At 52.0% G+C, this 12652-nt stretch overlaps 1 protein-coding gene across 1 annotated transcript; it reads right to left on the reverse strand.

Annotated features, from left to right (window-relative positions):
• Positions 1–10518: 10518 nt before the first annotated feature.
• On the reverse strand, positions 10519–11274 carry NEUROG1 (neurogenin 1). Its single transcript, XM_075543116.1, has one exon. The coding sequence runs from the start codon at positions 11272–11274 to the stop codon at positions 10519–10521; it is 756 nt and encodes a 251-aa protein (XP_075399231.1).
• Between the last annotated feature and the right edge of the window lie 1378 nt (positions 11275–12652).

A 12652-nucleotide genomic window follows, 5' to 3' on the forward strand; every position in this document is an offset into this window, starting at 1 on the left:
GCGAGAACGCATGCCCATCTTTCTGTGAGCACCTGGTGGAGGGGGTTCATGTCTGAGAAGGTATGAATTATATCTCATTTCAAACTGACCACTTGATTTTTAAGGGTTTATTAAAACCTGGGCTGACTTCTTATCTATTTACATGGCAGCCACCGCTCCCTTTGGAGCTCTGCCCTGGGTGAGCCAGTTGATGAGTCTTGTCCAGAGCTTCGACCTGGCACATCTGGGCTCAGTTGTGGCCAGCACAGTGCAAGGTTGTCTTGGGGGTGGCATCTGTCCTCTTCTGACTTCACAAGGGGCAGGAGAATCAAATGCAGAATCAAATGCAGCACCCGCCCAAGGCCAAGGTCAAAAGATCAGGCATGCCTCCAGCTTTCATTACCAATTGTGACACCGACTGTCCCTCCAAAGGTGTCCTCTACTTCTCTGTTGGGTTCCTCACATCAAGTAAATCACTGCACCACACACCGTGAGATTAGAAAAGACCCACACGTTTAAAGTTTGAGTAAAGCAGAAAGGTCATGAGGACAGGCAGAATGACTGGTGTCACAGTCCTGGAACGGGAGACCTGGAAGAAGGGTAGTGGCCCATGCAGCAGCTGGATGAGGGAGACTGCGTGATTGACGGGGCCGTGGAGAAGGACACGGACAGGCAGTGTGGCTGGCCACCATCTCTGAGCTGGGTAGTGTTGTTTCTGGGCCTCGAGAGGTTTGATTGCTCTGCTGTATGCACACTCTCTTTGTTTCTCAAGAGGGAGGTTAAGTTTCTAGCAGGTGTCGACCCATCATTTTCCCCATTATGATTCTCATGCTAGTTCACCCGCTGTCTACAAACTTGGTTGGGCCCATTCCAGTTTTGCCTGCATGGGCACGAATGAAGTGGGAAGAATTGGTTCAAGGCTCTGGTTCTATTTCTCCCAGAAAGGGCTTCTCTTCTTTGTAATTTATTTAAATATCGTGGGACCTCAGTTGTGTGATCAGCGCAACCAGAGTTTGCATTATGTACATTATCTGATTTCCCCCTCATTTTCAGAATGAGAGCTATATTCCATGCTGCTGTCTGCAAGCTACAGATAAATGCGAGTCCCCATTATGATCTTAAAGGCAACCAACAGTTGTTAACGAACAGTACATGCTACCAATCTCACATGCTGGGCACACAGTAGGTGTTTGGGTAGTGCCAGGCTCACCCTACTCAAACCACACAGCTAATTAATAAGAGGCACAGACAGCTCTTTAGTGAAGCGACAATCAATTCTGAATGAAGGCAGCCGTGATACACTCTGAGCCCCATCTTTTGCATGTATCTCAGTACCTTGAGACCACCCTGATAATAAGCACAATGAGCACCATTGTCTCTGACTCCCAAGGGTGTTGGGTGCTGTCCAGTCAGTGCCGACTCACAGCCACCCTATGGGCGGCAGAATGAAGCCCCACCTGGTCCTGCGCCATCCTCACCATGGCTCTTTGTTGTGGCTTGACCCCCAGGTTGCAGCCATTGTGGCAATCCATCTTGTCAAGATTACTGTCAGCGCCGTCAGACCTGTTCTCCGCTGCCCCCTACTTTACCAAGCATGATGCTCTTCTCCAGGGACTGGTCTCTCCGGATACCATGTCCAAAGTACGAGACAAAGTCTCACCATTCTTTCTGCTAAGGAGCACGCTGGCAACCCTTTGTCTCGGACAGCTCTGTCCTTTTGGCAGTCCGTGGGACTTTCGATTCTTCTCCAGCACCGTAAGTCAGATGCACAGATTCTTCTTTGGTCTTCTTCATCCGGTCTCCGACTTTCACAGACATATGAGGTGACTGAAAATACCACGGCTTGGTCAGGCACACCTTATTCCTCCAAGTAACATCCTTGCTTTTCCACACGTCAGAGAGGCCTCTCAGGGTAGAAGTAAACAAATGCTTCAAGGGCACAGTAGGCACTGCCTGAACAAAAGAGGGAGCTCAGTCATCAGCCAGTGATCGCTGCGAGAAGGGAGGACATAAGATCCACCACCTGAAACTACTCTCCAGTCTGGCCACTCCCCTCCAGGATTTGTCTGGCTTCTGGCCACCAATGCAGTTGGCAGCAGACAAGCTCAGCGCTTGAGTGGTATCTTTGTCCTGGCCCAGCGCTAGGAAAAGTCAGGCCTTGAAGTTAGATATAACCTGGGTATATTATTATTTTATGGTCATCACAGACCATCAATGAAGTTTGCAATGAGAAATGTCCACATCAAGCATGTTGGTGTAAAACTCGATCCCTTGGTTGGAGGCAATGTCAGAACTATTTTGTAAGGGTACCCTAGGCCTTGGTAAGATGGTTGGAGTCTTTCTAGCCAGATGTAAATTGTTGAAGAGACTTGCTTTTCAGAAGGTTAGGACCACTGGCTTAGGGCTATGCATGGTCTCATGAGACAAAAGAGTCAATGGGTATCATAAAATTCTTGAAGTTTCTATTCTACCTCCCAGCCTGGGATCTTTAGCGTTTAGGAGCAGTCATCTATTGGTCTTTATTGAACTCAAACAAAAGAAAAAAGGAGACCCAAGAATCGGAGGAGAAACAGATTTCTAGGACAGATTGTCTGCACGAGTCACCATTGCCTGCTCCACCTGGAGATGGAAGAGCTGGATAGCAGTGAACACACTGATCGGGTGCACAGTAGAGGAATCTTGATATTGAGAGAGAGAGAAACAGAACTTCAAATTCTTTAAGAATCCAGAGTCACTGGGCCCATTTGAAGCTGGAGAAGCCTGTCACATTTACTTCTCAAACCTTAAAATGAAATGATGCCCTGGGGTCGCCCTTAAAACTAAAGTAATACTTTAGCCCTAAGCTTTCAGCTTGACCCTCTTGGATACTGTTTCTTAAAAGTTGTAATAATCTCTGTGATGTTTGCAGTGTATGTCAGGGTTCTCCCGTGATATGAGTTAACATGGTGTGGTCACCCAACTCCATAATGGGTTCTGTGAAGCAGCCAAGCAGCTAATCTGGTCACAGTCAATACAATTCAGGGAGGGTTCGTTCCCAGAGTGGCCTACTCTTACTGTAGATGGACAGTGTGGAGAGGCTCACTCACGTCTGCCCCTAGATCTGGACTCTGCATCTGGTTCATCCATCTCCTGTTAATATCACCTTCCTATCCCAGGAGCCATCGGTGGGCTGCTGGCCGCTGGGTGAATTCAGTCCACCCACCCCAGTCATTCAGTCCAGCATCCAACAGTCTGTAGCCTTCCTGCTTGAGGTTCCTGCTTCCTGTTCATCAGCCCTGCAGCTACAGGAGTCAGGAGAGACCTTCAGCTTACACTTGAACCCAAGTGGACGTATCCACACAATCTCTATAAGACCAAATAAGTCAACAGCTACTTTAAAGCATAGCTGAAAGGGTTGGGAGGTGGGGAAGTCAAGTCAATGGAAGCAAAACAACTAAGACAGAAATAAGGCGGATGTTGGCACAGTGTGAAGAACCCAGCTCATGTCTGTGATCAGGAAGTCTACAAATGGTGAACGGAGAACAGGTTTTGCTGTGTTTATTTTTCACCTCAAATTGAATCTGATTAAGAAAAATGCTTCCAGACTCTCAGCTCTGCTGGTCCTGTAAACTCGAGCAGTGACACCCCAGGTTCTCGCCAGAATTGTGGCACATCCTTGCCTCAAAACAGGCCTGAAGGGTACAGTTGAACAGACTATGCCCCGGGCACGGCCCCCACCCACCCTGCTCTGCATCCTGGCATGGTGTTGGTGCCTCTAGAACAGTGGTTCTCAAGCTGTGGGTCGCGACCCCTTGGGGGCGTCAAACGACCCTTTCACGGGGGTTGCCTGATTCATAACAGTAGCACAATTGTAGTCATGAAGTAGCAATGAAAATAGTTTTATGGGTGGGGGCAGTCACCACAACATGAGGAACTGTCTTAAAGGGTTGAGACATTAGGAAGGTTGAGATGCACTGCTCTAGAAGAATGGGGGTAGGAGCCTCTGCCTCCTTCAGTCAAAGGCCCTGTGTAACAGCTATGGCTATGTTTCCAGCTACAATCAAGCTCAGCTCGCGGTTCATAATGCTTATATGTCACTACACTTTATTCTCACTCCTGTAAGCCAGCTAAGAGACAGCAGCTGTGCTGGAGCCAGATCGCCTGGGTTCGAATCCTAGACGCACCACTTGCTGGCTGTGAAGTCTCAGGCGAGTTACCTGACTTGCCTGTGCCTCAAGTACCGCATCTGTGAAATGGGTACAGATCGTGATATAAGGGGTTGTGAGAGGTAATGAAGCAATAGGTAGAGTGTCTAGAACAGTTCCTGATCACAGAGAGAGTGCTGTGTAAGTAAGTTCAGTGCTGTAACGAGGAGGGGGAGGTAATTGAGGGCCTTGTTCGTGACCTCCCCTCTCCCCCTCCTGAAGTCTCTGGGAGCCATTTCAGATGAGAAAAAGGTTTGCGTTTCTATCTTCTGGGCACGATGACTCCCACAGCCACCTTTGCTTTGGATGGCGACTTCAGGCAAAACTCCCCATTCTTCTCTAGCATTATGGAGCCCTTGGGGGGATGGATTCTCAGTTCACATTGCTCCAAGCCCAAATCTTTGAAGCCACCCTCGAATTCTCTTTCTTTCACACCCAACAACAAACCCAGTGGACTCTCTTGTCCACACGTACTGCGATTCTGACCACCTTCAAAAAGGTCCGCCGCTCTCTCCAGGACTGATGCACACATGCTTCCGTTCCTGCGTCCCAGTCTAGCCCGTAAACGCTCCTCTGCACATGCCAATCAATCCACCGACTCCAAAGCTCAATTCACTTGCTTTTCCGCTTTAGTCACCTTGAGGAGAGAAACCACAGTCCTTATCCTAGCTGACGAGCGTCACCGTGACGTGCACTCCCCAGTCTTGAGTCCGCCTCACCAACTGCCTCGTGGCCTCAGCCTCCTGCTCTCTGCTTCAGCCTTCGCTGCTCCTCCGCTCCATGGGGCCTGCTCAGAACTTTCTCCTGATCGTTCCTTCTGCCTGGAGTGTATTTACTCCGGATATTGGCACAACTGTCTCCCCGTCTTCATTCAGGTCTCGGTTCAAATGTCACTTCATTAAAAGCCCTTCCCTGACCCTCTTTTCTAAAACAGGACCCACTGTCCTCCCCTGACACATTATGGTCCCCTGATCTTACCTTGGAGTCTCTTAGTGGCTCAAACGACTAAAACCCTGGACCGAGCTGAAAAGTTTGGTGGATCGAGTCTACTCTGAGGAGGCTTGGATGAGAAGCCTGGCGATCTAATCCTGCAACACCCCTAGTTGAAGACCTTGGGGATCAGAGTTTGGTTAGAGCCATGCATGGCGCTGCACTGGGAGGTAGAGTCCACTTGAGGGCAGCCAGTCGGGACCTTGCCTTGTCTTTCTCCTCAGCACTTGCCCCGGCCTTTCACAAATTTATTTTGTGTCTTCTTCCACTCGAATTTTAGATCCTTTTTGGCAGAGACTTTTTCTCAGTTACCCCAGTGCCTAAATGGTGCTTCACGCATAGCGCAGACGTAGAAAAAGCAATCGGTGAAATGAGAAAGTGAAAGAAAGGCTCCTTTTTCCGACTCGGTTCTATCACTCTATTCCGTCACCCCTTTCTCAAAGACATGGAAAAATGAGTAAAAAGTAAACATGCGACTCCAGGCAAGAAAAAATGGGTTTTCTAAGTCCTTTCTGGTAGCTGAATGGAAACTATGTTTCAGGGGTATTTTGGCTGACTTGCCAAAACTATTCCTTGGTCTCCCTGCTCTCCTTTGGGCATGGCTACAGAGATTCAAAACAGCTGAACGTGGAGCAAGAAGCTTTGATTTAGAGCAAATGAGTGCACCTGGATTCATGTTGCCACCATGCCTCTGAGTCCTGGGCCGGAGGCCTTTGATTAGGGTCTTCTGGGGCAGTAACTGGTATCTGACTGGTGTTCATCATGGGGACTCAGCACCCGCTCTCTGCGCATCCTCAGTCGGGAAGAGGGATCATAACCATGGCAGGAAAGACTGCAGTAAAGATTTTCAAATGGCCTTCAAGGCACTGGGGAAGGTGTGCTTTGTCTCCTCTGCCCCCAAGAGGTTGGGCAGAAGATAGGTTGGTCATTCCTACACGTGACTGGTCGTCTAGATCTGGTTCTAGATGGTTCTGCAACCTAGCCTCCTGTTTGTCTTGATTGAGTAGGATGCTGGCAGTTTGCTCAATAAGGGACTAGCTAGGAAAAAATTCAGGTTTAAAGAAAGCTTTTCATAACAATGATGATTGTTACAGACCGTTGGGGGATTGTGAAGCCTGGCTGCCAGTGGGGGAAGCTCTTAGCTCTACAAAGGCCTGGAAGGTGTAGTAATCTCAGCTCTGCTAGTACAGATCCCAGCGGATGAATGAAGCTTTGCTCAGGGAGTCAGAGGCCTCTGAGTGGAGGATGGAGAATCATTGTAAGTTGCCTTCCTTCTGTCCTCCTATTTGAGAGCTCTGAGGTATGAAAGTAAGTTTGCTCCCTTGAAAGAACGGCATGAACTGGGAAGGATGGGGATACTCCCAACAACTGACGCTGTTAGAGCTCTTTCTTTGTGGAGAAGCACTTTGGGTCCTGGACCAAGAGACATGAGCCTGTGATGGTGAGAGCGGTGAAAATGATGAGTCTTGACTTGAGGATTGTCTTAGACATCCAGTGCTGCAGAAGCCCCCAAAGTGGGTGTCTCTATCAAACAGAGCGCTATCATTTCACCATGTAGGAACCTAGTCATCTAATTCAGGGATCCGGTTCTGGGATAAGACTTGCGCTCTCAGTTAGCTCTTGTCCTTGTCGTATTTCAAAGTCTGTTGGCCTGGCGTTCCTCAGAGACCTCCATGAGTCTTGGCATCAAGCTTCCCCAGAGTCTAGCAGGTTCTCAGCGCACCCTGGTTCTAAAGGATATGTTCTGCTCCCAGCTCTTCTTTCTTTATAATACAGGGGTATCCTCTTCTCAGCTTGATTCTCTCTTTTATCTCTTGCGCAAATAGAGATAAAGTTGGCCACACCCCAAGGAAACCTCCCTAAGGACCCCAGTAAGTAAGATTGGTGACTTAAGTGCAGGTGAAGCACCCTACTCTAATCCTGCCCCATTCAACTAACGAGCATAACCTACTCCCTTTCTTTCTTTCTTTCTTTCTTTCTTTCTTTCTTTCTTTCTTTCTATCATTTTATTAGGGCTCATACAACTCTTATCACAATCCATACACACACTGATTGTGTCAAGCACATTTGTACATTTGTTGCCATCGTCATTCTCAAAACATTTTCTTTCTACTTGAGCCCTTGGTATCAGCTTTTCGTTTTCCCCTCCCTTCCTCATGAACCCTTGATAATTTATAATTTTTTTTCATGTATTACCCCGACTGATGTCTCCCTTCACCCACTTTTCTGTGGTCCATCTCCCTGGGAGGGGATTATATGTAGATCCTTGTAATCGGTTCCCCCTTTCTCCACCCACCTTCCCCTTTCCATTCCTGGAATGGCTACTCCTACTCCTTTTCAACACGGGTCTTATCGTGCCTCATTCCTCACCAGCAGAGGTGAAGATCCACTACACATCACATCATAGAAGACAGTTGTACAATGTTGGAAATTGTGGCCTTGCCTGGTTGACACAATGTAACAAATGGCAGAGGTAATGAGGTCCCCTGTTTTCAACACGCAGCTGTATGAGACAAAGCTCCTGCCCCAGCCCGGACTCCAGGATGCCCTGGGGTCTTAGGGGGTATTTATTTGCTGGTGATCCCCTCCCCCCAAGAGTTTTGGACAAAGAAAAACACACTTGCCTGTTCTCTTTCTCTGCCCCAGACACGGGCACCTGCACCATGGCTGAACAAGGGACCCCCTAGGGGACCTCCCTCCTTGCAAAAACCCAGCCTAAGCCCCTCAGCAAGTGGCAGGGTGTCACTTCCAAGCAGTGTCAGATTACCCAATAAATGAGGTAAGCATGGACTTGCCTGTGCTTACTCACTAATCTGTCGTGAACAATTTCACATGTTTTCACCACATCAAAGATTCTGTTTCTCGAAAGGGCTGGCACTTGTCTCTCTCTCAACCCCACAGCACCTGTCGACAGACTAAAATTTACAGTCCCTGATAGGGAGGGACCACGTACCTAGTAAACTAGGTAAGCATGGGTTTACTTGTGCATATTTGCTACTCTGTGGTGAACGGATTCGTGGGTTTTTCACAGGTTAAAATGAGCACCAGTCAACCTGTGGTCACCATGCTTACTGGGTGATCTGCCCCCATTCCAAGCACGCTCTGCCCGGGGGAGCAGAAACCAGGATGCCGGCCATTTGTGTCTTCTGCTGTAGAAAAACGCAGACCCAGGAGAGCAAATGTATTCCGTGACAGACAATGGGGCTGGGGACACGGACGGTGAAGCTGGGCCAATCTGTGTCATTCTGGAGTACAACTTTTCTTTTCTGGGAATTTTTATTTGAAGCAATTCTGTTCTGGACCCTTGACATGTTGGGAGCTTTTCTTGGGAGATCTCTTTGTCTCCACTCTGGAGGCAGTAAGAAGGAACCCTCCAACTTTCCAGAACCTTCCGCAAAGGCCCTTTCATAGCTGAAGGGCTCCTTGCCCGAGCCTGGATCTGGGATGTCTGTTGGGGATGCAGCCTTTGGATTGGTGGACCCAACTTACCAGACCACGTGCCTGAGGGCACCTGAGAAACTCCCCAAAGAGAACATGTTCCCAGTGCCTTCTGCTTCCACTCTTCTCCTGAGTGGCTCGAAAGTCTCTAGCATTATTGAAGATCGCCTTCTGGAACCTCTGTCCCCCCTCAATAATCACAGGCACGAAAGGGGGCAGCTCAGTGGGGTGGTGGTGATTCTAATATGGGGTAACTTGTGAGAAGGCAGTAAGGGCACCTTCAGGAACTGTTGCCTGTAGTTATCCACCTTCTGAACTTTGAGACAAAGACTGCTGCTGGCCCAGAGGCCAGGCACTTGTCAGACCACAGCAGAGCCCAGTGCAGCCAGAAAAATCCCCCTGCAGTTGGATGGCTGATTTCTCTGGCAGCAAGTGAAAGCTTTGGTGATTGCCCCCTGAGGGTCAGCTGAGCAAGCCAGGCACGCGGAGCTCAGCATGCATGCACTGCCCCCTGCCCCCACTGTGGGCCTTAGTGGGTATAAGTGTCTGTGTGTGGGGGAGGGGGAGTGCAGGCACCCCTTGATCACACTCTAGGCAGCTGCACACCCCACCCAGGGACAAGCTCACCAGAGTAATTCATCCGAGTCTCCCAGCCTCAATGGAGGACAATTTGGAGGCATTGTTTACAAATCAATTTCCCCCTCCCCTAAATAGGCTGTTACAAGAGTGCACCCTTCTGCTTGCCCAGCCAGGCCCACCTGTCACAGAGGCTTTGGTAGCCAGTGGTCACACCGTATTGATATTTTTAATCCCCTCTCTTTGAAACACAGAGCCAGCTGATGTGGAGTCCCTTAAAAGAAAGCCTCCCCCACCGACCGCCCTTACCTCTACAGGTAGCTGTGTATCGGGGTTAATTCCCCACTAAACAAGTCTTAATTGGCTTATGGGGAGCCTGAAAGATCTCCCTTGTGTTTACAAGGTGAAAGGAAAGGATGGGCCCCCAATGCCGGGGCCTGCCTTTATCCATCTCTTGGTAGAAATCAGGTGCATTTTATGTTTTAATTGTCTTTGGGGCACGACTGGAGGGTTGGCGGTGGGTTGGGATAGTGTTTCACTTAGTGGGTGAGGAGGGTTGGGCGGGGTGAGAAGAAAAGAGCTGGAGAGACATTGACAGGAGGCAAGAAACTTGGCCAGGTTTGTTTCCCCTTTGTCTTTATTTACACGAAGCATCTGCAATACAAAAATGTAAACTTTGATAGCTCATCATAATAGAATAGACTCTTTATGTACAAAAATACATTTTCATATGAATGAAGCATCTTGAATAAATTAAGGTACTCTCTAGCCCGGAGCCTGAATAGCTATGCAGCCCTCTGGGGCTCTTCCTGGAGGAGTCTGCAGTGGTGGGGCCCGAATCCATAATGCATGAAGCTCGCTCCTTGTCTCCTTTTTAAGCCTTTGCATTGTATTGTCAGCCGGCTCAAACCGAATTTTCATGCTCGTTTTTCTTCATTAGAGTTCTACAAATTGTAAAATTGACTTTTCACCTCGTCTTCAGGGGCCGATCTGTCCTTTTTCTCAATCACACTGAAAGTGGCGGCTGGGGTCAGCGCGGAGCCAGCCACAAAGAGGGTTTTGTGGAGTTCAGAAAGTGCAAAAGGAAAGGGTGTCTAGGGGCGGACAGGAGCGCCCCCCCCGCCCCCCCCCCCCGCGCCCTCGCCCCGGGGCTGACGGCTGGAGAAACGGACCCAGGACCAGTGGTGGTGAGGGTGCAGCGACCTAACAAGTGTCTCAGGTGTCCTCCGCCCCCTCCAAGCTCTGGCTACTGCCCTCCCCCTGGACTGGGGGTGTTTGGCCGCCGCGTGGGGGCCCCATCTACTATTGACTGCTGGTGAGGAAGGAGGAAGGTCACGTGTCCACCAAGAGCCTAGTGGTAGGGGACCAAACAGGGCGTCGGATGGAGCATGTCTTTGGACAGGCCAGGGAAGGCGAAAAGGGGGTCGCCGGGACCATACGCGAAGTCTTCAGAAGCCTCAGGGCTGCTAGGGTCGGAGAGTGGCGAGGTGGCCGCCGCGCTGGAGGCCCAGGACTCTGCGTCGCTGGCGGGGCTCGGGGGCCCTGGCAGGCAGGGGACGCACTGCGGCGGCGGCAGGAGACGCTCGCGGGTACCGCTCCCCGGCAGCCCCTGGTCCGCCAGGCGCAGCGTCTCGGCCAGGGCCCAGATGTAGTTGTAGGCGAAGCGCAGAGTTTCGATCTTGGTGAGCTTGGTGTCGTCGGGGAAGGAGGGCAGGACGCTGCGGAGGGCGTCCAGCGCCGCATTCAGGTTGTGCATGCGGTTGCGCTCCCGGTCGTTGGCCTTGACTCGCCGGCTCCGACGCAACGAGTGCAGCAGGGCCTCCGAGCGCACCCGAGCGCGTCCCCGGCGCCGCCGCCTCTCCTGCTCGTCGTCCTGCGACCCAGGAGCACCGGGCGCCCCGGGGGTCCCAGACGCACCTCTGAGGGGCAGCGCGGACAGCCCCGAGGTGGGGGCCGGCGACAGGAGCCTGGCACAGTCCTCCTCGTCGGTGAGGAAGCCGGACAGGTCGCCGCCGCCGCCGCCGCCGCTGCTGCTGCTGCTGCTGCTGCTGCTGCCACTGCTGGAGCAGTGAAGGTCAGAGAGGCAGGTCTCCAGCGGGGCAGGCATCCTTGCTCCGAAGTGCGCACTGACAGATAGGAGATGCTTAGGGGACAAGAGCCCGGGCGGAGGGCAGGCCCGACGGGGTGCACTTACGTTCCACACTGCCAGGGGCTGCCGCGTGCCCGCTGCGGGCGCCAGAGCCCGGAAAGGCGCAGGGGGCGCACTAGGAACTTGGGCTCGCTTCCTCGCCTCGCCTGCAGGGGCCACGCGCCCGGCTGGTCTCCTGAGTGATCTCGCCGGCGATCAGATCAGCTCGTGTGAGCACCGAGTGTGGCACACGACCGGCCTCAGGACCCCTTAAGTACCCAGTGCAACAATGGGCGCCCCCCTCCCTTGCCACCTCCGCCCCCGCGGCAGCCCCATTGAATGGAACGAGGCGGCAGGTCAGCCCCGTGCGACTCCCGGCTATTTGCATAATTTATGCCCGCGGGGGGGGCCGCCCTCGCCCCTCCCCCCTCTGGGAGCGTGCCCGTAATTACCGCCGGCCAATCGGCGGCGCCTCGGGGCTGCGGGAGCAGTCTCCGAGCTAAACTTGCCCGGGCGTCTCTAGGCAGGGAAACAGAGGTGGGGGCGCTGGGCGATTAGCCACCGAGGCACGCTCCTCCAAGGGCGGGCCAGGCGCCCCGCGCTGGGGTGGGGGGTGGGGCCGGGCACTGGCAGGCGAGTGTGAGTGCACCGCTAGTTGGAGGAAACTTCCAGCTGTCCCCGGAGCTGGGTTCGCATCCCAGCTCTTCAGCTACCAAGCGGACGCTTGACTTGAGGGCAGGTGACTTAGACTCTCGAGCCTCAGTTTCCCCATCTGTAAAGTGGTTCACAAGCCTACCCGGTTGAAGATGTCATGAATGATGTTCGAGGAGCAATTGCCAAAAGTCCCTTTGTCACAGATCGCCGGATAAATGTTGCAGAGAGCAGCGCAATCGGAGCCCCGCCAAGTCCCTATCCAAATAGACAGAAAAGTAGCCGGGCGTGGCCCCAGAGCAGAGGGACCAAGGATAGCCATCTCTGCTCCGTCAAAGTTGGGGAAGAAACTGGGAGATGGATGAATGTCTGAGTCACCTGTGAGGTTAGCTGTTTTCCTGGGTTGGGCTAAGCACCGACCTCCCCAGTCCCCTACAGCGCTGGAGGGAAGAGAGAAATAACAGAAACATTCTTATATCATACCGGAATACCTCTGCTCCAGAAGCCTGGAGACAGGGGCCCCAGGGGTCCAGGAAGTCCTCTGGTGCCCCTCTGTTGGAGCGTGAACATATGAGGGGCAGCAGGGAGAGTGGGACCCTCCGCAGCTGTTCCCCCTTTGGGATAAAAAACCGTTTCTGTCTACAAGGGCTCAGCAGTCGTTTCTCTCAGGCCACCAAACCTCAATCTGCAGCCACAGAGGCCCAGT

This window comes from Tenrec ecaudatus, chromosome 2, assembly GCF_050624435.1.
Source record: "Tenrec ecaudatus isolate mTenEca1 chromosome 2, mTenEca1.hap1, whole genome shotgun sequence".
NCBI lineage: Eukaryota > Metazoa > Chordata > Mammalia > Afrosoricida > Tenrecidae > Tenrec > Tenrec ecaudatus.

Excerpts from the sequence above, each read along its gene's own strand:
- NEUROG1 (XM_075543116.1), bottom strand. The coding sequence starts at position 11,274 with ATGCCTGCCCCGCTGGAGACCTGCCTCTCTGACCTTCACTGCTCCAGC.